Below are 24,660 nucleotides of genomic sequence, written 5' to 3'. Positions count from 1 at the left end.
CACTTCATATAAGACCCAAAAAATATACATATATTTAAACATTAGAGTTTTGGTTTTTAAATATAAATAAAAAAAGAAAGAAAAATGTATATTTTAACTTAAGAGAGAAAGGAGAATGTAATTCAACCTTAATGTAATTCAATCTTTTCTCAAATGCAACATTTTTTGTAAATTAAAGGATTATATCCTCTGTAGAAAACTGTAACGACTAATAAATATTTACGAGATTGATCTCTTTTAATAAATATTTTTTCATATAGGCGGGAAATGGAGTGTAACTTTTTCTAATATTAATCATTAATATATTTTTCTTAATAATTACTCTTCATTTTTTTTTTGACACAAAATTACTCTTAGTTTTAAAAGAGCCAAACCCATTTTTTTTGTTATCAATCTTTCCATCTAAAAGTAAATTGAGGATAATTTTTCCGATCTAATACCAAACGGTTGAAAATTTAGGTCTAGTGAAAAACAATTAAAAAAATGTTAAATAGTGCCCTCGGAATAATGGATAATGGTTAAAGCAACAAAAATGGTAATATAATATTGAAAGTAGTGCATTCAATGGCTTGAAATTTAAATTTAAAAAAAAAATCTTTTTTAATTAAAACTCTTATTTTTGTTTCCTTAATCGTAGTCCCGAGACACTATTTAGCATGACCCAAAAATTTATTACAGAAAGTCAATAGATTTGATCTAATGATGAGGGATTTGAACTCTATATTAGAAATTGCAAGTTCAATGTTCAACTCCATTGTAATAAATAAATAAAAAATTACATATATCTATAACAAGCATTTTCAAACAAAGTCAGAATGTAAACTTGACAAAAGTAGGCAATGAAAGTCGATATCAATATTGGTTTTTTTAATGGGTAACTAAATTGATTAAACTAGTTGAGCTAAAAATTAAGGAGTTAGAGGTGGATTTAAGTCCTGACAAGGAGAAAAACTAACATATTGTAATATACTAACAATTTGCCTATAATTGATTTTTTTTTTTTTTTTGTATATCATGTGTTTTCAAACTACTTTTTGTTTTTGAATTTTTATTTTCTTTGAAGTTTACAATAAAGTTAAAGATCAAACTCACGCCCTCAAACATACTACTCAAACTCTCCATATATTATTTTTTTTGAAAATTTTATTTCGGTTTGCCGATTATTATTCACAATATCAAAAAAGCTCCTGCCAATAAGTCTTCTTAAGGCTTAGTTTGCGAGTTTGGATGAGAAAAGATAGAAGAATTTTGGAAAAATGGAAGAAGTGAGAAAAATAGAAAACTTTGAAAGGGGAAAAGAGCTTTGGAGAAGTTATTATTTTTATAATATAAAATCCTCCTAATTTAAAACAACTCAACATTTATATTGAATAGTTTATGTTAATTCTTGAAATTTAATCCACGTCATTATAACATTTTAAAAAATAAATAAAAAATCATTTATCTATTTTTCCTCTATTTTCTCTATTTTAAAATAAATAAATAAATAAATCATTTATCTATAGTTCCCTACAAAATCATTCACAAAAATATGAATATTTTCTCTATTTTCTTCTCTTCAAAGCCCTTACCTCAATTCACAAACAAAGTCTGCACTTGATAAGAAATTAAAAATAACACTAACATTTTCCTTTAAATAATTGACTACACAAATTTTCATGCAATACTACTATATTTAATTCACTAAATGCTTATAAAAAAAATCACTAAATAATTGGCTAAACAACTTTACATGCAATACTACTGTATTTAATTCATTAACAAGTTTCGTTTTCCATTAAAACAATATATATCACTGTTCTAACCGTGATCTGTAACCATAGCTTTGCGGATTGCTACTAAAAAAAGTGCTGATTGAAAATGATCGGACATAGATAGAAACAAACAGAACGAGGGGATGAAAAGAGAGATGAGAACAAGACATATAGAAGAGTTGTAACATTGGAGCAAATTCTATGTAGGAGCCCGAATTAGGCTTTAGTACAGTTGCTGAATTAATTTATAAGGGCTAATATAATAACAAATTAAAGCTAGCTAAATGAATCCAAAATTACTCCTCGACAAATTTCTATTTAAATATTCCCTCATCACAGTATCAGCTGAAGATATGTACTTTTTCCCATATGATTAATAACCAAAGCAAGATAGCGTTCCGAGCACCATCATCGAACCACTGCCAACTTGGCTAGCTAGCTATACATATCTGCAGCAAAGAACAAGTTTGTCAAAACAGTTCCGTAGAAACACGAGACATCTAAATTGATCGAGGTTCTGTCATCAACCAAATAGAATCCTTTCAATGTAAGAACAATTCATAACGACGAGGTTTTTACCGCATTCAAGCAACTACATAGTTTGTCAAAAAGCGAAAAACCACATCTATGTCTAAAAGGAAACACAACATTCATCTTGAGCAGCTGGATATATATATATATATATATCTATACATGCAATCACTAGCATCCAAAAAGCATAAATTGAGCAAAGAATATATTTCAAGAGCTATTGTATCAAAGTGCACAGCAATCATACATGTCAATTAGGACCGTAACAAAGATAATTCTAAATTATGCTAATTGTAGATGGTTGGAATTGGTGTATTCCAATGGGGGGAAGTTATGTCCATGTTAACCATTTTACAAAATGAAACTTCTTCTGTGTTGCTGGATGGACTAGCAAGTCATGACCAACACAACAGAGTTGGATTGATGAGTAGACGAAAGCAACTGTTCAGAAAATGATGCAACAAGACAACCAGGTACAACTAATATATAAAATTCTACCATTTATTGAATAGTATCATTACAATCAAGAGACTATGAGCATATCAGCAATAGAATGTCTTAAACAGCATCTTTCTTAAACCCACACACCTAGACAGTTGATAGCATTGGTCCGGAAATGGACAAAGCAGGTGAGATTTGAAAATTAACAAAGGAAGTACAACTAGTAGATACATTTTAGGCCATATAAGTGATAATCCTACTTATATGTAGTATCATTGTCTCGTCCCTATTAATTTGAGTTTTCAAAATATTATCAATGAAAAGATCTCTAAAAGAACAAGTCTACTCCATTATTGTTCTTTCTCTACTAGAAGAAAATTAAACTTGTATAACATTGTTGTCAAAATCACGAGTAGAATCGTGAAATCCATGGATTTTGCGATTTTGCTCACCCTAAACGATCTGAATCCCGAGTAGAATTCTAAATCATAGCAAAATCCCAGTAAAATCGGCGATGTTGTATGGATTCTACCAATTATGGTATTTGTTTGGGTAATTTTGGAATGGGTAAAAGATTTTAAACTTTGAGTACTTGCACTTTATAATATATATATTTAATATTTAATATTATGAGTAGAATCCATCGATTTTGGTTGCAATTTTCGATTTTGCAATATTGTTTTCCCTTTTCGATTCAACAAAATTAATTGAGTAGAATCCATCAATTTTGGTTGCGGTTTTCGATTTTTCGATCTTTACTATGCTCTTTCAATTTAAAGCAAACTCGCGATTCTGTCAACCTTGTTGCATAAAAACCCACAAAGTTTAAACCATCTTTTCCTTGTTCTTAAAGCAAAATATGTCAACTTGTTCAAAATCTGATTGATATTAAAAAGACATAAATTCAATCAACTTCCATGGGCATTCTTCAACTAGAAGCAAAAGAAAATTCAGGGGCAGCAACTTAATTAAAGGCCACCCGAGATTCAGCATCTAGAAGAAGATATACATATATTAACATGATACGCCCATTGCAAGTATGAGGCATCATAAAAGTGTTTAAGGTGGTGTGTGGCACCTTTGCCACTGTCTCTGCCAATCTATCGGCATGGAGGATCACATGCACAAATAACTAGAGTTTGAATGAAACTGGACTGAACTTAATTCATACACACATGCCGACACACGGAGAGAGAAGAGCCAGGCCTGTTTCGCTAGGGGTGAGGTCGAATACACAGCATCACAATATCCTGCCATGTATTAAGTTTTGAGATATACTTATCTCCAATTTAATAATCAGGCATATGTTTTTCCTTGGCCTCTTTCTAATTTGTACCGATTGGACTATCTTCCTTCTAATCAGCAATCCTTAAAGATGCTTCTATACAAAGAGTTCAAAAAAAGAGTCAACATGGTGATGTAAAGCTTCTATTGTAGGCAACCCTATTCCTACATTCAATTTGCCACATGTTGATTTCACGACTTGAACCTGTGACTTCCTAATCACACGGCAGCAACCATAGAGTATAACTCCTATGGCAGCTAGCTGCAAGCTTTCTAAAGAAAAATCAGGGGCATGAATCAGACCACCACTATGCACATATCAGTGGTTGGTGCCTTGCAATATGCAACAAGCAAAATATCTGACATCTCCTTCCTAGTTACCAAGGTCCGCTAGTTCATGTCTAAACCCCTTGGGGCCTACATACAATGTACCTTCATGCCAGTGTACCTAAGTGCATATTGTGACGCTGGTTGGGGTTCAGACCTTGAGGACTGGAACTCTACCTCTAGTGCCTCTGCTTTCATTGAAGATAACTTTATATCTTGGTGGGCAAAGAGGAAACCAGTCGTCTCTAGATCAAGCATTGAAGCATACTATAGAAGCTTGGCACTTGCTATTTCTAAGCTACTATGGATACAATCCCTTCTTACTCAATTGGATGTTCCATGCTCTTCTCCCATAATTGTTAGTGACAAATAATCACCATTGCACTAGGTATAACCTTGTCCTCCATGCTCCTACCAAACATATGGAACTTAATTCCTTCTTTGCTCATGAGAAAGTCCTTCAAAAACAACTCTAGGTTGCTCATATGCCACACATGCAGGCTGATATCGTGACCAAGGCTTTCTGCCCAAGGTCACTGTGCGATTCTTTGCTTCCACCAGGTTGAGTTTGTGAGGGAGTATTAGAGAGTATAACTACAAAGCTAGTTAAATATCGGTTTATATTATTAGTTGTAACTGATTAACTGTTGTCAGTTTGTCAAAGCTAGCAATAGTTTAAGATAACTATAAAATAAGTATCTACGTTATTTGTTCAAAAAAAGTATCTACGTTATTGTTTGAGTTTTATTTATATTATCTATTAATTATCATATGTTTATATCTTCCATAGGCCCTTAAAAATCTGTGGTACGAGTACGACTCTGCAACGACCTTAACCGGCTTACTATGTCTATTAATTTTAAAAACGTGAAGGAAAAAAATGTAATATAACAACAACGACTGGATGCATAGCTAAAAGACACAGCTAAGGAAGTGACGAACTTCTGACACACAACTATTAAGTATGAACTGACAAAATAAAATGACCCATTTGTATGCAAAAGTTGCTGTGAAATAAGCATATATGTATAAGACCCAAACACCAAACCAGTCTCAATTTCATAATATATTAAACTTACAACTACAACTCAAAACACAAATCCATACATAAAAGAACGACAAGGCCACTTCAAAGTATGATAGCTTATTCAAAATTAAGTCAAAATCAACAGAGGCATAAAAAAAATAACACTCATCACAACAAATAAAGAAGCGGTGCCTCAGAAACAAGCTTCTGTTGCAGAATTTGAAAATAATCAGTCAATTGTAAACTTCACAAGCAATAGATTTCAAATAAAAAATTAAACCAAAAAAAATTAGTCTTCACTTTATGATAACAAATACATGCAAAACTCCCATTACAATACTAAACCAACTGCAAAACCCCATAAAAGCTTCAAAGTGGCTTAATTTACTGAAAAATGAAAGGTTTCAACAAAACAAAAATATTTGTTCTATATTTGAGTTTATTATTTAAAAGATCTTGCTAAGAACACTTGTTAAGGAATCAAGATATGGGTAAGAAAATATAGTAAATCACGACATTCAATGCATTATTAATTTCAAAAGCTGCACTTTCCATTAAAAAACTTCTATGCTTGATTCCTTAATCAGTGTACTTGAGACATTAGTTAGCATTTGCCTTATTGCAAAGGGTTATAGGACACCAAAACACAAAAAATAAAGCACAAGACAAGAGTCTCGGGATAAACTTGTATAATGCAGAAGTACACAACACCATCTAAGAAAAACACAGATAAGTCAGGCAAAATCGCATCAATGTCAATTGTAAACAACAAGCAAGCCAAATTGGGCACGCATCTATCAAAACCACCACCACCACCCTCAACCCCTCCCCCCTGCCAAAAATGCAATATTGTTATATGTGTGCCACAACATAAAGAACAAAATAAGTTGTTTCTATTATGCATCAAAACTCAAGAGACCCTTGAAGTTTGAAGGCCAAGCTAGACTTTTTATATAGAAATAATGTCTCATCAATAACTATGAAAAACTCTCAAAAACATAGAATAACTAGTGCACCACTTGCTAATATATTTAATTGCAGAAACAACCAATTAAAAGCATTCATTGTACTCTTGAATCCAAAATCACCACACAAAAAACCTACTTTTACTTTCCAAAACCAAAACAACAACTAATTGAAATATCCCATTGAGACCCACAGTCTTCGGGTCCAAAAGCCCTATCATGCATCAACATCATTCATTCATTGAAAAACAAAAGACTAAACAGTAGGGTATGTTTATCAAATTATCAAATCAATCTAAAAGGGGACAGCAAAACCATTAAAAAAACCTTAAATCAATTTTGATTCTCACCATTAGACCCAGAACGCTTCCCACGCTTGATTCTCTCCATCTGAACTTGTGTATCCATAAACATCTGCATCCTCTGCACTTCAATATCTTTAGCAAACTCCATCCTTTGTTTCTCCAAATCCACCATCTGCCTCAGTTTCTGTCCCTCAACTCTCTCATACATTTCACCAAATTTCTCAATAGCCTTAGCCAACCTCTTCATCCCTTCCCTCCCTTTATCCCCTTCATCAACTTCACTTCCCCTCCCTTCTTCCTCCTCAACCTCAACCTCCTCCTCCTCCTCCTCAACTTCCTCCTCTTCATCCTCCTCATCCTCATCTTCATCAGCCTCCGCAGCAGCAGCCGCAGCAGCAACAGCAGAATAATTCCTCCTAAAATAACCATCATCCATCACCGTCGCAAGTGACCTCTTCTGAGGAAGAGCAACAGCAGCCGGAGTAACAGAAATCGCATTCGGCGAATTAGAAAATTTCCGATGAGGAACCAAAGGAAGAGCAACAGGTGGAGAAGGTGATGGAGAAGAAGAAGATTTCTTGGTATTGAAATTAGGACCAATCAATAAATCTAATCGATCATAAAAAGGCCAAGGCGATGAAAAAACACCATTGGAATTGGAAACCCTAGCTTTCTCGATCTTATACTTTTTCTTAATAGTATCAATTCGATTCTTACACTGAACATCGGTGCGATGAGTTTTCTTAGTATGACCATGAAGAGCGTTAACAGCATCAGCAACATCTTGCCAATCTTTCTGACGAAGATTACCACGGTTGAGTTCAAGATAACGATTACCCCATGCATCAACGAGAGTAGAAGAAGCTTCTTCTGACCAACAATCCTCGCGAACGGGGATAGGGCGAGACGACGGCGGTGGTGGTGGTGGTGGAGAGAGAGAATCGTGAAAATCCGGCATGGATGAAATTAGGGTTGTTGTTGTTGTTGATGAGAGAGAAAGAAAGGGTTAAAAGGTTAAAGAGAAAGAAAGAGAAAGAGAAACGGACGGAACCTCGCCGGTAAAGGGGCAAAGAGTGATTGGCTAGCATATTGGATCGGCTCGGCTTGTACAATCGGAAAAATGATTTTTTTTTTTTAACCTAATCTATAGAAAATAAAAATAAAAATAGATTACGATAATTTGAAAATATCTTTATTTTTTTTTCACAATCGAAAATATCTTTATTTAAATTAGATCGGGTGGGTGTCTTTGTAAAAAAAAACAAAACTATGTGTGTGTGAGTGTGTCACTCTCAATGTCATCCTTCTCTCCGATTGATTTATTTTTTTACTTTCATTAATTTATATCTAAAACAAAATCTCTACACGTAGAAATTTTGTTTTACTCTAATTATTTTTGATGTTTTTTTAAGTAGTTAAGTTTAAATGTTTTTTTTATTATAATATTGACGATGAGGATCGAACTTCAAATTTTATGCATGTTACATAAATCTTTTACCATTAGTTTTTTTTTTTAGAATATTTTAGTTACTTTAAATGGATATACTGCTCCAACAATAAAAAAAAATTATTTATATGAGAATTAGAGTTTTGATTTCTAATGGAATAATAATTGGTCAATTTTTACGATAATATTATAATTATAAAATTAATAAAATATAAAATTGAAAAGAAAAATAATCAATTAGAATTTTAGTTGTGCACATACCTTGTGCTAATGTAGAGTATTTTGTTTTTGTTAATATAATTAGTTCCTTCAAAAATATTAGAATTTTAGTTTTTTTTTGGAATAAATATGATATTCATTTCCGCTTTATATCCGTGCGGATATCCATTAAGCATATAATCCGCTGATTTTGAGTTACCTGCGATATTTACACATATCCATAGATAATGAACTTTTAAAAAAATATGATTTTGTAAATAATTTATATTTTAATTTTTAACTAGCGGGCCAGTTTCGCGTCTGCCTGTGTCTAACTTATGTCCAAAAAATATATATGTTTTATGTTATGGTCAGTTTGTTAATAAAAGATTTTTGCTGCTAAAAAAACAATGTGTCTTATGTTATGATGAGTTTGTTAATAAAAGATTTTTGTTACTACTAAAAAAATTCAAAGATATTGTTGGTATTATAAAAAGTCTACACCAATAAAGATTTTTGTTACTACTACATGAATTTTTTTATTATTATTTTTGAAAAAACAAAAATTTATTAAAGAGTGAAATTAGCACAAGAAATGCTAAAAACACTACCAAAAAAACTAGACCGGTGCAATGGAGTCACCAATACAAAATCAAGAGATCTCCCCTTTACAAATGAACTAGCACAAAATTAAAAGGACCCAAGGTCCTAAGCTATCCCACCATAGCCTCACAACATATGGAAACAAACACCAAATAAAAAGTCAGCCAATACATCATAAGATTAAGCACCCCCTTACAAAAAGATAAGCACTAAGACGACGACAAATAAAACGTCGCAACAAAATCACAAAGAAAAAAGCTAAATATATGTGAAGATGACTTATTTAATTGAAAGGAAAAGTAACAATTTAGAGGGATGATTTCAGGTGAAAAATTGACTTAAACTACCCCTCTTTTGGTGGATGAAGAAGAGAGAAACTAGGTTTAGAAAATAAGGAGGCGGCTGGTCCAGTTGTTGCCGAACTAACAGATAGTTGAAATATCAATTTATCATACTCGCGGCTCACATGTCCATGGCTGATTTTATCTGCATATATCCAAGGATACAAAAAATTTTGTCATCTCTAAATATAGTTCAGTAGCTAGTTATCGCAAACATTATTGAAGAGGTCCGAATTCGAACCATGTATGCATTTTTTAGAAACAATAAAATAACAAAATATTTTTTTGTGAAGGGGGATCACGAATTGTGTAGTTTGAGCATCATGCAAGGGTTAGTCTTGTTTTCTCTGAAGATTATAGAGGTGTGACCTAGGTGGATTTTGTTGTTGTTTTTCTTAGCCAACAACAAAAATCACCCGTAGCTATTTATTAAAATTTTAGTTTTACTTTAGAAGTTTAAGTCATAAATATTTTAGTTAAGAAAATAATTAAAAAAATAACAATTTAATACTATATTATACACCCTCCATCGCAAAATAAATGACTTAGTTGATCACCTTCACGTTTGTTATTGCACAACTTTAATCATTAATATCTTAAATTATCTATTATTAAAAATAATATATTTTGAAAATACTCATCGAGACAAATCAAACAATATCTCATATGCTAATATTTGCATATGCATATTAGTAGAAAAATAGAGTCAAAGGAGATCATATGAATAGTAGACAAAGCCAAAAATAGGTCATTTATTTTGGAACCGAGGGAATAATGTTTAATGAAAACACATTTTTTAATATTAGATAAAGAAATGTATGTGCTTTGTATTACTTTTAATTCAATTTATTTTTCATACAAATGTTAAAGATTATTGTTTACAACCACTTCCATATGCTATCTATAAGATACAAATATAAAGTGATTTATGTGAGAACTAATGTTATATATAAGATACAAATATAAAGTGATTTTATGTGAGAACTAATGTTATATATAAGATACAAATATAAAGTGATTTTAAATTATAACTCATATATTAAATTAAATATAAAGTGATTTTAAATTATTCTTGCAATGCTTAAGCATATAAAAAGGAAATTATGTCTTGGAACTTGTGAATTTAATATCTTAAAAATGCAAAATAATTATCATATGTGAGACAAGTTTTTACTAATGAAAATTTTAAAAAATCTATTTTACACGGGATAAATTCTAACTGGTATGTAAATATGTTTTTCTTTTTTTTTGGTGAAATAGTATATAAATATGTTCTATGTAAATGTTTCTTTCAATTTAAATATTTATAATTGCAACCAATTTTGATGACCAAACTATAACTAAAAAAATATCGTCGTAATGTTTCGACCCGTGCTATCGCACGGGTCTATTACTAGTTAAATATAAAGTGATTTTAAATTATTCTTGCAATGTTTAAGCATATAAAAAGGAAATTATGTCTTGGAACTTGTGCATTTAATATCTTAAAAGCATAAAAAGTTGTTTTACTAATATTAATTTTATCTTTTATTTTCTATTTTAGTATGTTTAACAAGTGTCTCGGGTCACCGTTTAGCATGTCGTGTTGTTTATTATCCAACTATTACTACCATAAAGAAAGAACACTTTATTCCAAAAAAAAAAAACATAAAGAAGAACACTAATGTGGCCATTCGTCAACTTTTTTTTAACGATTTTTTTTTAAACTTAGTATCCGGCCTTAGAACCAACTAATCCAATGAGACCAATCCCACCGTCCACTTGCGGGAGTCCATTTAAAGCCAGAGTTTTTTTTGCTCTGTATGGACTTAGCCCACCGAAATTGGCACCAGGAGGAATCGAACCTGAGACCTTGAGAGGAGCATACTCCAAGGACCTAAGCCAATATCACTAGACCAACCCCAATTGGGTTTAACGATTTTATTTATATATTCAAGTTGTATATTTTTATTTTAGTTTTTTATACAGAAATGAATTGCTTATGACAAATTTTTTGGAACAATGTCTTTTTAAAATTGGTAGTTAATGTTAAAGTTCCCTTAAATTATAGTATAGATTTAAATTTGAATTTTAACTATGTTGTTAATTAAGCACATTTATATAGAAAATTCCACCAAAATTTATAGCAATGTAGTTAACTTTAGAGTTCCTTTATATTATAGTAAAGTGTAATTTAAATTTCTAAAAATAATTATAAATGAATCAATACCAAGGATGAAATGAAAAATTAAAATATATTTGTAAATGTTTACAAGTACATAGTTTTAAATATTTAAATGAAATGAGCCAGTAACAAAACAAATGAGAAGAAGGGATGAGGAATTAAAGTGCGTTGATAGTTAGAGTTTATGATGTTATTTTTTTCTTTTTTCCCAAAGCAAAGCTCCAAAGCTTTCCTATGGTGGAAAACTACTTCTTCATCCTCTCCCTAGTGTATCTGTATCTCTATATAAAATTGAATGAATAATGAGGTTGTTTGAGCCTCTATTTATAATTGCAAAAAAGCAGATTTTCGCTGAGTGAGCTCACGTTCGCTCACCGAACCTAACTTTCTTTAAGGGTAGGAAAGAACAACATTCACACAACTTGCCAACTTACATGTTTTCCGCTCTTGTTTGCTGAGCGAGCTTATGCTCGCTGATCAAACAACCCTTTACTTCAAGACCTAGATTCGCTTCCTAGCTTGTTGGGGCGAAGTGTTGGCGAACTGACCTGAGTTGCTTCTGACTTGGTTCACTTGAGGATCGCTAGAGCGAGTAGCTGGCGAACCGAGTTGTTTTCATTCTAGCTTGGGTTCACTTTTTGTTCTCTGCGGCAAAACTGATGGCTAGAAAACAGGGCAAGTTCGCTTCCAACTCGCTATTCCCAATTCAACAATACACAATTTGGTTTACCTGAATTTTTTAATGTCTATCACATTATCTCTAGAAAGTAAATCAAAAGATTCCAACTTCTAACACTCTTCTTAAATAATTAAGAATACCAATAAATCCCAACCTTAATTGCCTAGTGTGCAAATGTGGAGTTTAATTTTGTAACCGGTTGTATGGAAGCTATGTTTTATTTTTGTTAACATCATTCCAACTCGCCAATTCCCACCAATTCAATCATCCTTGGTTTGTTTTGCCTGAATTTTATGATTTCTATTAGAATCTCTCTAGAAAGTGACACAAAAGATTCAAACTTTTATATTGTTGAATATTTAAGAGTGTAAAAATTTCTTTAAAAACTTCTTTTTCTTACTTGCTAAACAATGTTATTAGGCACTCATTATATTTTTTTCAAGTATAAAATAAAGAACAAGCTAACCTAAATCATAGTCATAGACATTAGAATAAAATTTGTGGTAATCAAAAGATATTTGAGGTACATGATCGAGTGAGCTTCAATAAATGCTCTACCAATCCTACATAGACAGAGAACAACTCTATAATAGATACAGAGTGGCAGTATGGTAGTACTCAGCTTCTTCATATTTTTTATTAGTTAGCTTTTCAAATCAATAAGTCACTGCATCATTGTGATTTCTTTGTTCCAATGTCACACACAATCTAAAATATATTGTGCTTGTTTGGATCTACGTTGAGAATCCACAAACGCACGTTTACAGCTTCAAACGTGATTTTAAGTTATTTGGAGGATGTTTGGCACAAAGCTAGGAACGCGATTCTTCGTTTTAGAATCAATTTCAGTCGAAGCTGGAATGTGTAGTTTCTGCATCCACTAAAATCAATTCTGTGGAAGTCACATAATAATTTCCAGCTTTACCCTTCATCTTCCTGCTGCGTTTTCACTGTTCATGTTAAAGTTCTCTTATCTTCAGGTTGGGGAATGGGAATAGGCATGACCGCATGAGCTTTGTCGGTTTATACAGTTGGCTTCTAATGGGCTTTTATTGCCTATCACTATACATTCAATTTATTTTCAATTTTTTGGTACATATGGCATTATGAATTTTATTCAATACTTTAGTGTAAAAAATTAAAGGAATTTTGTTTTTATGAATTGACGTTATATTTTTGCTTTACATGTTTGTATTTATTTTTTTAAAAATTATGATGTAATTTTCTATAAAAAAAATTAGAAAGAAAAAAATTCTTAAAAAAATTTAAATTAGTTTAACACAAATAAACTAAAACCCATTTTAGTAATTATACATCCAAAATCAATTTTGATTCAAACCATCCAAACAACATAAAATGTTGAGAATTACTTTTACATTAAAGTATCCAAACATAAATCAATTATATTCAACTCACTTTTAACTAAAATCAATTCTATCAAACTCAATTCTGTCATAATCAATTCTTTCTACCGCTAAACCAAACACATACATTGTTTTAGCAATAAACATGGTTTTAAAGATGAATGGCATAACTTTGTGATCAATATAATACTGGTACAATTCAAACATTTGATTAATTAGCTGTTGAAATTCATCAACTCTAAAGTGAGCTTATTATTAAACTGCGGGCGAATATAGTTGTTCATTTCTTTTCTACTCGTTTTTGTTTGAGAACTATTTGATTAATGATACCGTTAAGTTTAATTTTTTAAAAAATAATTAAATAACACAGCTGAGTTTTATATTGCAGTTGCAATTGTAAAAGACATTGAAAGCTTTACTTGTTTCAGGCATAAAAAACATTAATACTGTGGTTAGAATTCTGTTGAAGATTTATTCAAAAAAATTAACTTTGGCAATAAATATTCCATGCTAAGAGAACATGGGAATGGTTTAATTCTGTTAATTAAATCTATATATAGAGGGCAGATAGAAAAGATTCAGACATGTAGCTTAATGGATTCACCTGATAACACTGACACAAATATATGAGATGATCTGTGCTACAATATCACACTTCAATGATTCATTCATTGATACATACATGAAGTACTAGTCTTAGTCCATCAACTTTTTACTTGGTCCTAATGGTAGGTAGGGCTTCTAATTATTGTTCTTCTTCTTGCTCTGCATTGTTTAGAAATCCTCTCATTCCGTCATTCGGCAATGTAATTTTTATCGAAGAATATCTCCTGATAGTTTAAATTGTACCAAAAAATATCTCATATATGTATTTTTGGTGATCACTCATCTCTCATCGCATTGCTGACACAGAAAAATTGTCGACAATGTATCTTTTCTATGTGAGCAATGCCACGAGAGACGAGCGATCATAAAAAATGCATATATACTTTTGGATCATATGAAATTAGAATCAGAATACCATGAGAGTTTCTCTCAAGGCTCAATCTTTGCCGTCCAACCAATCTACCTTTACAGGATGCCATGGCCACTATCTATAAAACACAAATTGCTTAAAAGCATATCCCACTAATAATTTAGAACAAACAAGTGAACCATCATTGCATATTAGAAATGTGGTGGAAAGCAAACACTTTGGTGAGGCTACTTTCAATTCCTTCAAACCTCAAAATCAACTACTTTGGTCTTTTCATATTTTTTATACTTTCATTTTGTGGGGGAAAGTACACCTTTTGGCTTTTCTTTACACTGCATACACATTGGTGAATCTGTACTCCCTCATTTGGGGGACCCCAATGATTTTTTATTCTTTTATAATAAGTTATATCTCCTACTTGGAATATTTTATGGAAAAAATTAATTTCATTTTCACTACTACATTCCCGCATCTAGATTCACTGCTGTAATTATTTCACGCAGTTACATACAGTAAAAGATTTTAACTGCCGATTTTTTAGCAGACGTTTTCGGAACAAATAGTTAAATTTTATATTATTTAATCTCAACTATTCATTTTAATTGAACGGTCAAAAACTATTACTGCATCCACGCAATAACTCTGTTAAATCTAAGCCATGCATTCTAGGTGTAAAAATTATGGATTATTTAGATAAAAGAAAGTGAAACAAGAAAAAGTGACGAGAGATGTGATAAAAGAAAAATCAACTGTCTCTTCGAATTTTAGGTGAGTTTGACAAAATTATAATAAACCACTGTTTTGTAAAAACTATAATTTAAGCTTTCAACAAAATTATGGTTCCCTTGTAGTAGTTTTGTCAAAAGTCAGTTTAATTCCAAAGATACATAGTTAAATTTAAGTGATTAATGAATCTTTACTATAAATAGAAAAGTCCTTCATAAAAATAATTATTTGTCAAACTTATTTTGACTAAATTTTGAATTATTATGACACTTTTCACATGGAAGTGGACTGTCAAAATCAAAAGAAATATATAAAAAATGAAAAATAAATAAACAGTTGAAAATTAATTCTGTTAAGGATAAGAACATATATGATATGTATGGAAAGTGATGGAAGCATTATGTCATGCTCTGGCATTAAAGAATGACAGAAACTAATGAAAATAGAAAAGAACACTAAAATTATCCTCCTCAGTGAATGAATAGGAATAACAGTGAATGGATTACTCAAATGGTAGCAACAACATAACATGGATCATGTCTCAATCACATTCTATTATGATTCAATACAGATTTATCAGAACAAGACACAATAGTAGTGGGATCCTTTTTTCTCCTGTATTCCAATCATTGATCTTTTCTCTCAATAGTTTTTTTCATCTTCCCATGTGCACTTCAATTCCTAAGCTCCACCAACTACTAAAAACCAAAACAAATTCAAACCTATACATACTTCTTGAAGTGTCTGAGTCATATTACGGTGGATATGTCAGAATCACGATGATCTACCATGATTTTGTAGAAGTTACATATGGCGGATTAACGTGATCCTGGCATACTTCTATGATACCAAACATAGGCGAAACGCGAAATCTTGCCTAATCCTTTTTCCTGAAAATTTCAAATTTATAAACACACCCTCAATTACTTGCATATTTTGACAAAATCACTCTTGACATCATCATTGTATTGAAGCTCATGTAACTTCTGACAAAATTACGGTGACACACCATAATTCTGCCAAACCCAGTCTCAATATGAAAATATATAGTTGCACACACATCAACCTCTTTGAAGTATGTGATCTACTAGTATAAGCTTAGTTTTAACTTTCAAGATAATCTCTTCCTTCAAGTCCAAGTCTACAAATTAACAATGATAAGCAGAAAGAAACAGAGTTTATTTTCTTCTTTACTTAGAAAATAATAAGAAGAAAAAAAAAGAGAAAGAAGATAAACACATGTTCTTAAAATAAGAAAAATGGATATTTATAATTTGAGCTTGAAGATGAAACAACAAAGATATTGGATATTGAAGAAAAAACAAAGAAACAAAGAAAAACAAACAACCGTTATAGATGATTTGTTGGTGACTCAGAAATACTCTCTAGATGAGGTCTCCACACAGCAACACGTCCTCTTCTTTTCTCTCTCTGACAAGAAAGTTTCTCAGACAAAATCTCACTCAAGTACTGATCAGAAGAAACAACCAAGGTAGCACTGTTCTCGATGTTGTTACTGTTACTGTTACTTCTGCTGTTCTGTTCTTTTGATCTTTTCTTTCTTCCTGACGAGTTTTTACTCTGGTGATGACTTTTCTCCGTCGGAGGAGGTGAAGGAAGAGGCATGAGGAAGTAAATCTTACCGCGTTGAAGATCAGCTTCGGGAGGGACAACGACGATCTTAGGAACAACACCGCCGTCTTGTGTTGAAGGTGATGATGGTTTCTTGAGAACATGTTTTGGGTATGTTTTCATGATTTCACTCGCTTTGATACTGCCGCTGATTTCTTCTACTCGGCCGTTGCAGTGTACTATGCGGATCACGTCTAGTGATCCGCATGGTAGAATGCAAGATATGCAACATCTTATGCTGTTTCTCATAGTTTCTTGTTCTTCTTCTTCTTCTCTCTTCTTTTCTATATTTATCTCAATTTGTCTCATAGAGAGATAAAAAAGAAAGGGAGAAGAAGTGGGAGAGATTGGAATGTGTGAAAATATGGAGAGAAGAAGAGAAGTTGAAAAGAATTGAAGAGAAGAGAAGAGAGATTGATTTGGAGAATGTGTTGTATTGTGTTATGTGCTTTTTGTTGCTCTGTTTTAGCTAATGGAGTGGGAATCAGTCACATAAAAGAATTTTATTTCTACCAAAAGGATGCATTTATTCTCTTTATATCAAATCAAATTTTACTTAAATCAAGTGGTTGGACTAAAATAGTTATTATATCTTTGGTATAAAAATTAGGTTAAATTGCACTTTTAACTTTTGAAAGTTCACAAGTTTATGATTTTGGTCTCTAACTTTTTATAATAACACTTTTGTCTTCCTAATTTTATCGTCTTTTACAAAAGGTTGGTTCTCCGTTGATTTTTACCAAGTCAACACATATGTAGATAACGACTAACATGCCACGTCAACAGTCACATCAGCAGCATGCATACGTGACCTGTGAGTCACTGTGTGCTGGTCAAAGTTAGCGAGAGGCTAATCTTACACAAAAGAGGTTAAACTTATGTGTCAAAATCGCAAGATTGTGAAAGTTAAAGATTAAGTACAATTTGACCTGAAAAATAATACATGTTGAGTTTGCTAATTGTTATTTATCATTGTAAAATTACCAAAAGCCGTAAATGACAGCCTCAACAAAATCACGATAATGTAACTTCAAAAAATTTAAAGATTAATTAGTTCGTCACGTTTTGAGAGTCTAACTCTTTTTATTATTAGACTAAACATATTATTGATATTTTTTTGTCTATATTTGATTAATATATGGAAGGGAGGTATATTTTCTCCATGCTAGCTTAGCTAGCTTTGGTATGAAATTGATGATATGAATAATTAATGGCAAAACAGTCTGTATAGTTTGGGTTTTGATCCATTATTATTCAGGGTCCCTCTCACTCACCCCCTGACCACAAACTCTTTACTTTTAGTTATTTCAATAGTATTGAGTTAGGAATGAAAGGTTGGGATACTCATAAACGACACATGGTATAGTGAATGATGGAGACTTCTTAGCAAGCATAAACTTTGAACCTTTTGATAGGGTTGTCACTTGGGATGAGCGTGTATCAATCAATGCTTGACACTTGTCGGCCAATAATAAATACTATATTTTACACTAAGTTTAGGTGAGGATGCTGGTGATGTAGGGTCAATGTGTGTGAGAGAGAATATATATATATTGAATGGAGAGAAGAAGGATGGGAAATGAGATGAATTGGGGAAGAAAGAAAGAGATCTTCTTTTGAGATGGATGAGTTTGTGAGTTGTGATCTTTCAATTTTCCCAAGCATGATCATGTGGGTTGTGGTTTTCATTGGAAAGTGAAGTTTGAAGGATTTCACACTTTATATTGTACCTTAATGGATTTTAGGTTAGTGATGTGCTTTTAATTTGACTACTAAAGCAAAGGTGTTTGTCTAGTAGCCATACTTGCCAAACTATTTCTAGTTGATCACATGGTCTTTTCAAAACCCTTTTACAATATTCTTTCTTTTCATAATGGGATTTATAATTTTGGTCTTGTTAATTTTTTATGGGTAAATAGCTTTATACCCCATAAAATAGGCGAATTTTGCGTTACATCCCTACAAAATAATTTTTTGAGATTATTTCCTTACAATCTGAAGATTCGTTGCTTTTACCCCCTCAGTGTCACTTAGATTTAGAATCTTATTTTTTTGCTGATGTGGCAAGCATTGGTGGCACGTGACTAGACAAAATAATTGGCGTGGCATGCTAGGTGGTTTTTCTTTATTTAATTAATGACATGTAGATTAATTTATTACTAAAAAAATAAAATAAAAAACAAGTGCAGCAACAAAAATATTGGATTTGTGTTTTTTTTTTCTTGAGTTTGATTTTTTTTTTCTGCAATATTTTTGTGAGAAGTTGAACGAAGATATATGGTTTGATGAATTTTCTGGAAGTGGTGCTCACAATACTTGCAGGGGAAGAAGACAAACATAATAAACCCTTTTGTTTTTTATAATTTTTGTTTTGTTAAAAACAAGTTTTATAGACAAAAGGCAGCTGAAAAAATATAAAATAAAAATTAGATGAATTCTGGGTTGTTGTCTTTTGTGGGTTTGTGATGAACACAGTGAACAATTTCAAGAACATGATGAACTAGATGATGATTTTAATGATTTTTGTTTGTTTTTTTAAAAAAATTAGTAAAAAAAGCCAGCTACAATAAGAAAAATAAAAAACATTTTTTTTAAGTTTTTTTTATTAAATTAAAACATTTCTTTTTAATTTCTTTTTATAAATACTAGGTAATTTCCACATCTATAATTGACATGGCATTTAAAAATAAATAAAAAAATCAATTATTTCCATGTGTCATGCCACGTCACGCTCATGTTCATGTCATATGTCTACTTGTGCAACCAGGGGGTAAATGCAAGGAATCTTCATACTATAGGGAGGTAATATAAAAAAAGAATTGTAGGAGGTAATGCAAAATTCACCAATTTTGCAGGGGGTATAAAGCTATTTACCCTTTTTATAGTACCAAAGATTTTGAGTTGATTTGTATTTTGAATAAATTTTGAGACAATTTTTAAGAAAATATGATCATACGGAAAATATGCATATATATATATATAGAGTCAGGATCCGTTGACACCAACTAGTTTGACACCAAATGTTACACCTCTCAATAACGTTTTAACCGATATAAATTTTATAAAATCCACCGTTGGATTGAAAGTTTACATCATATAGATCATTTGTGTAAAATTTCAGACAAATCCAAAATCATTTGATATGCTATTGAGACACATAAAGATTAACGGCATTTAAAAAAATACAAAAACCGTTAATTTTGATGTATCTCAATAACATATCAAATGATTTTGGATTTATTTGAAATTTTACACAAATGATCTATATGATGTAAACTTTCAATCCAACAGTGGATTTTATAAAATTTATATCGGTTAAAACGTTATTGAGAGGTGTAACATTTGGTGTCAAACTAGTTGGTGTCAACGGATCCTGACTCATGTATATATATGTACTTCGTTGTTATAGTAATCCTTAAGTCACATGAAAATACAAAATTGTCTCTGATTTTTCAATCAGTTAGTTATATTAGTCTATGGAGTTAATTTATTCCGTTAACTCTACTCGGAAAAATCTTCATCAATCTTCATCACAAAAACCCACCATACGCATCGGAAAGGTGTAAATCGCGGAATAAGATCTACAATCGAAGACGTTACCAACGATTACTCCAATGAGCAAAGAAAGTGCTTCAAAGCGTTTGAATGTGCAAAGAGCACAATAAGTGTTGTTATCAAGCGTAACGAAACTTGACTTTGAAATTGTTGTTTCGTTGTGATGTTCATGCAACCATGTGAGATCCAAAAAGTTTTAAAATCGCAAGAGAAATTGGATGAGATTGAGCGCTTTGTTAGATGTAATGGCACTATTTTTCGGGTTCAATTTAATAGAAGTGACATTAGAGGTGGTAGTTGTGGTTCCTCTTAGATGGAAGAAAAGTGGAAAAGGGTGGTGAAAGTGACCGGTAGAGGTTTGATGAGTTTTAGCATTAGGGTTGGGGGATAGTTTTTAAATTTTCTGAGTTTCTTATTATGCTTCATGAATATATAATGGTGATGATGAAGATTGGTGTATACAAAAAGATGATGATTCATTTTGGTCCCTGATGCTATATTAGCAAGCCATCTTATTTTATGGGTTTTTGATGAATATTGATGACTCTTTTTTTTTTTGGGTTTTTTGGTTTTTTTTTAATGAAGGTATGAAGATTTTCTGGGTTTTAATAAAGTTAACGATATAAATTAACGTGAAGGACTAATATGGCTAGCAGATTGAAGATTAATATGATAGCGAGGTGCACATCCAAGGATCAAAATGATTGCTTCCCCAATAATCACATCATACGAAGAATAAAATTAGTCGCAGTCTTTAAACAATTCGAGCTGATCCATCTAAATGCAATTTAAATTGAATTAAATTTTGATTGATCCAATTTGCAATTGTAAAAATTTCTATTAAAATAAACAAATATTATAAATCAACGATAAAATAACAAGTTTGATGTAAACTATAACATATAATATACCACGAAAAAAAAATAATAATATACTAAAAAATAACATTACAGAATTCCACTTATACCAATCTCAAATTTGTAGATGAGAATTGTCCTAATGATGTTTTGTATTGTATTAGTCCTATTTTAGCATTCGAATAAGTAAAATTTATTTTTCAGGGAAAAACAAAAGAAGATTTCTACCATAAGTATATTTTGTATTTTTATTTCACTTATTATATATAGTACCTATTGTGGCTATTATTCTTCTATCCATTATCCATTATTACCGTGTATGATTAATTAACAATTAGTGCATATACTCCACTAGTATTATGGAGTTTAATTATGTATGCCATAAACTCATATTATATATTTTTTTTTGTCAAGTAGCAACTAAAAATTAAACTCTAGAAATGAATAAATGAAAAATTCTGAATTTAAAGTGTTACTAAATTCTAATTTACGTAAAAAAAAAATGGAACTGTACTCCAGTAACAGTAAGTAATAACTAATGATTGATGTTATTAATCTGCTTCTAATGTGAGTTTATGGCGATTGATATGATTTGTATGACCCATGTGGTCCTCATAATAATGCAATATCCATCATTAGGGACTTCCAATTCCAAAATGACGACAGGCAGTTAAAGGTGTTTGGATGGGTTTAATTGGTGGTTACTTAAGTTTTAGTTGTCCCATTTCTCTAATGTGGCCCTTGCATTTAATACTACAGGTGTAGATCTTAGTGAGAACATGTGAAGTAAGGATGGACGAGAGGGACGAGAGTTGAGTGCTTTGATATTCTATAGGCGCCCGGCCCCGTACGGATAGAACATAGGGTGCCAAGTTAATCGGCTCGATTAGGCTGAGTATGAATTTGCGACATAACTCAAAATCGATATAACCGATAACACATTAAAGTATTTGGTTGAGTGTGGGTTGAGTCTCGCACTCTCGTGTCAACAATTGCGAAAAAATTGGTCATGAACACGGATACACTACAAGAAATGATCTGATTAGCCAATAGCCACGGTCAAAACCGTAGCTAAAGACACTTATAACCGTGGCTAATAACTCTTGTAGGTATCTAAAATTTATCTCTTGATAATTGAAACCGACAAAATAATAAGTGCCCTAAAAATATTTTGAAATTAAATAAAGTTGGCACTTTGATATCAATAGTGCCCTAATAACATACTATAAGAGTCATAATAATATGGGTTTGGATCATCTCCATCATATTTTAGGCTAGTGAGATCTTAGTCCTTTACATTTATTATTATTATTTAATTTAATTTTTTTTTCACCACCAGTTTAATCTGGTCCAGGGGTCAGTTATGACATCAAGTGGTTTCAACCCCCTCTCGATCGTAGTTGTGCGGGAATTGAACTGCGGTCCTCCCTTCATTCTTTAATTTGAAATAAAAGAATGAAGGGTGGATAAACTCGTCCACCGGACTCCTTCATGTGAAAATGTCATAAGAAGTAATCCTGATCTCTTATAACATATCCTTGGTTAGAATAAATAGTTTTGCTTTAATTTTAACGGAATATAATTTTTAAAGAACTTTGATTATGAACAAATTTATTAATGATTTTGCGACAGAAATATACAAAGAGCATATATAAATAATTTTAGAAAAAAAATATAAATATCTTATAGGAATACTATTTTCTTGATTTGACTATAGCATCCAAATTTATGACTAGATCATCGAAATTTAAAGAGTTGGCCTGTAATTGACTTTAGCTTCTTTGTTTATCGTAGAAAATCTCGAGTCTTGTGAGACCTAAATAAACGGAAAACTTTCTCTAAAAATTTTAGTGTTGTTACATGCGCAAGTTAGAGAACATATTGTCCAAAATTAAAAAGGAAAGGTGAAAACTTTCATGGTCATGCCCGAGAAACAAGGTTGGCCAATGGAGAAATTAATCATAGTGGTTTGTTAACCATTCTTCAAGGATGCTAGTACTATATTAGTGGATGTTTTAGAGTCCCTGGATTTTCCAAAGGACATCTAAATTGTAACATTTAGTATTTTGGAAAGTAGAGAAATCTCAAGTATTATTAATAAGGCTGGTTAGAAAGGTTCCAAATCCAGCCAGCTAAATCAAATCAAAGTCATTCAGAAATCAAGGGATTATGCTTAATTTGTGCCCCACAAAACAAACCAACCTTTTTATTTTATGGTCAGCTACTCTTCCATTTATAAAGGGTAAAGAAAATAAAAATGTGTTAAGCTTTTGTCTAAAAATGTGTGTGGATGTATAAAGAACAAACTCCCAAGAGAAAACAATAAGGAGAAAGGACAATAATGCAACAACCAAGAGCATCATGATGAACTTTTAACACATTCAAATTGTTGTTATTGGCAAAAAAAATTCAACAATTGAAGTTCAAAATACTAACCTATAATGGGAGCCATTCGTTTTCTTTAATTATATATAGCAAATAGGAGACATAGAGAAAGGAGAAAATGATGTGAGGTGAATGTGATAGTGGTGGCTTATCAACACTACTTTTACCATTTATTTTTTATGACCATATACAAAATGATAAATACTATTGCAATTTACGCATTTAACTGTGTTTATTTTAGTCTACAGTAGCTAGAAATATATTTTAAACATGAATAAGTAGAGTGTTTGAGGTTCAAGTCTCTACTCCTACATATATAATATAATGAAGCTCGCGAGGACTCAGCCGTGAAATTTTTAAGTTAAAACCTGAGTGAAAATGTCTTACCTAACAGTATATATATATATATATATATATATATATATATATATATATATATATTTTGGTTTTTCACCGTCAGTTTAATCTGGTTCAGGGATCAGTTCTGACATCAAGTGGTTCCAGCCCCCTCCCGATCACAGTTGCGGGGGATCGAACCGTGGTCCTCCCTACCAAGTTCAGCGTCAATCACCACTGAACCAACTAATGATTGGTTTCTTACCTAACAATATTAATGCAAGTTGATCTAAGACTTACCAGTTTTGCCATTTCTTCCTCTTTCAATCATTTTTCACTTATGTCCCTGAATTGAATTCTTCAATTAATTCATGATATTGATATTAATGTATGCTTCCTTCTTTCAACCATATGCACTTGATCCTGAATTTAATTCTTTAATTAATCCATGATATTGATACTATTGAATGCTTGGGAGTTGAGATTACAAAAGAAAAACAATTGGACGGTTATGACCTAAGGGTCAAATCAAGGGAAGGGAACATTGTGATGTATGGATGGAAAATAGTCTAGAACTAGTTAGAATTTGCATGATTCAAGGAAAATGTCCTTTAGACATTGTTTGACAAATTTAATAAAATAGTAAAAGTAGAAACTTTCATATAGTCTCTTTAGCTCAGTTAATAGAACATTATATTATCAGTAATGCTATTTAGAGCGAAAATGTTTTCCTGAATTTTCACGAACTGCTTGATATTGTCTC

The 24,660-nt window shown here is 31.6% G+C and overlaps 2 protein-coding genes across 3 annotated transcripts; both read right to left on the bottom strand.

Moving 5' to 3' along the window:
* Positions 1–1,923: 1,923 nt before the first annotated feature.
* On the bottom strand, positions 1,924–7,948 carry LOC123898366 (trihelix transcription factor ASIL2-like). Its single transcript, XM_045949305.1, has 2 exons — positions 6,680–7,948; positions 1,924–2,203 (listed from the first exon to the last, which is right to left on the bottom strand). Exons 1-2 carry the CDS (start codon positions 7,590–7,592, stop codon positions 2,190–2,192), a joined length of 927 nt encoding a protein of 308 aa, XP_045805261.1. The 5' UTR covers positions 7,593–7,948; the 3' UTR covers positions 1,924–2,189.
* Positions 7,949–15,610: 7,662 nt separating this feature from the next.
* On the bottom strand, positions 15,611–17,285 carry LOC123899469. 2 transcript variants are annotated; one of them, XM_045950602.1, is made up of 2 exons: positions 16,481–17,285; positions 15,611–16,273 (listed from the first exon to the last, which is right to left on the bottom strand). In XM_045950602.1, the coding sequence occupies exon 1, from the start codon at positions 17,071–17,073 to the stop codon at positions 16,483–16,485; it is 591 nt and encodes a 196-aa protein (XP_045806558.1). In that variant the 5' UTR covers positions 17,074–17,285; the 3' UTR covers positions 15,611–16,273; positions 16,481–16,482. The 2 variants fall into 2 exon arrangements, with proteins under 2 accessions (XP_045806558.1, XP_045806559.1); XM_045950603.1 differs by having other exon boundaries at positions 15,611–16,022.
* Between the last annotated feature and the right edge of the window lie 7,375 nt (positions 17,286–24,660).

Source organism: Trifolium pratense, linkage group LG7 (genome assembly GCF_020283565.1).
Source record: "Trifolium pratense cultivar HEN17-A07 linkage group LG7, ARS_RC_1.1, whole genome shotgun sequence".
NCBI lineage: Eukaryota > Viridiplantae > Streptophyta > Magnoliopsida > Fabales > Fabaceae > Trifolium > Trifolium pratense.
This window is presented reverse-complemented; position numbering and strand designations above follow the sequence as displayed.

Bases quoted from the DNA above. Each gene is read 5' to 3' on its own strand.
- LOC123898366 (XM_045949305.1), bottom strand. From the start codon at position 7,592: ATGCCGGATTTTCACGATTCTCTCTCTCCACCACCACCACCACCGCCG.
- LOC123899469 (XM_045950602.1), bottom strand. From the start codon at position 17,073: ATGAGACAAATTGAGATAAATATAGAAAAGAAGAGAGAAGAAGAAGAA.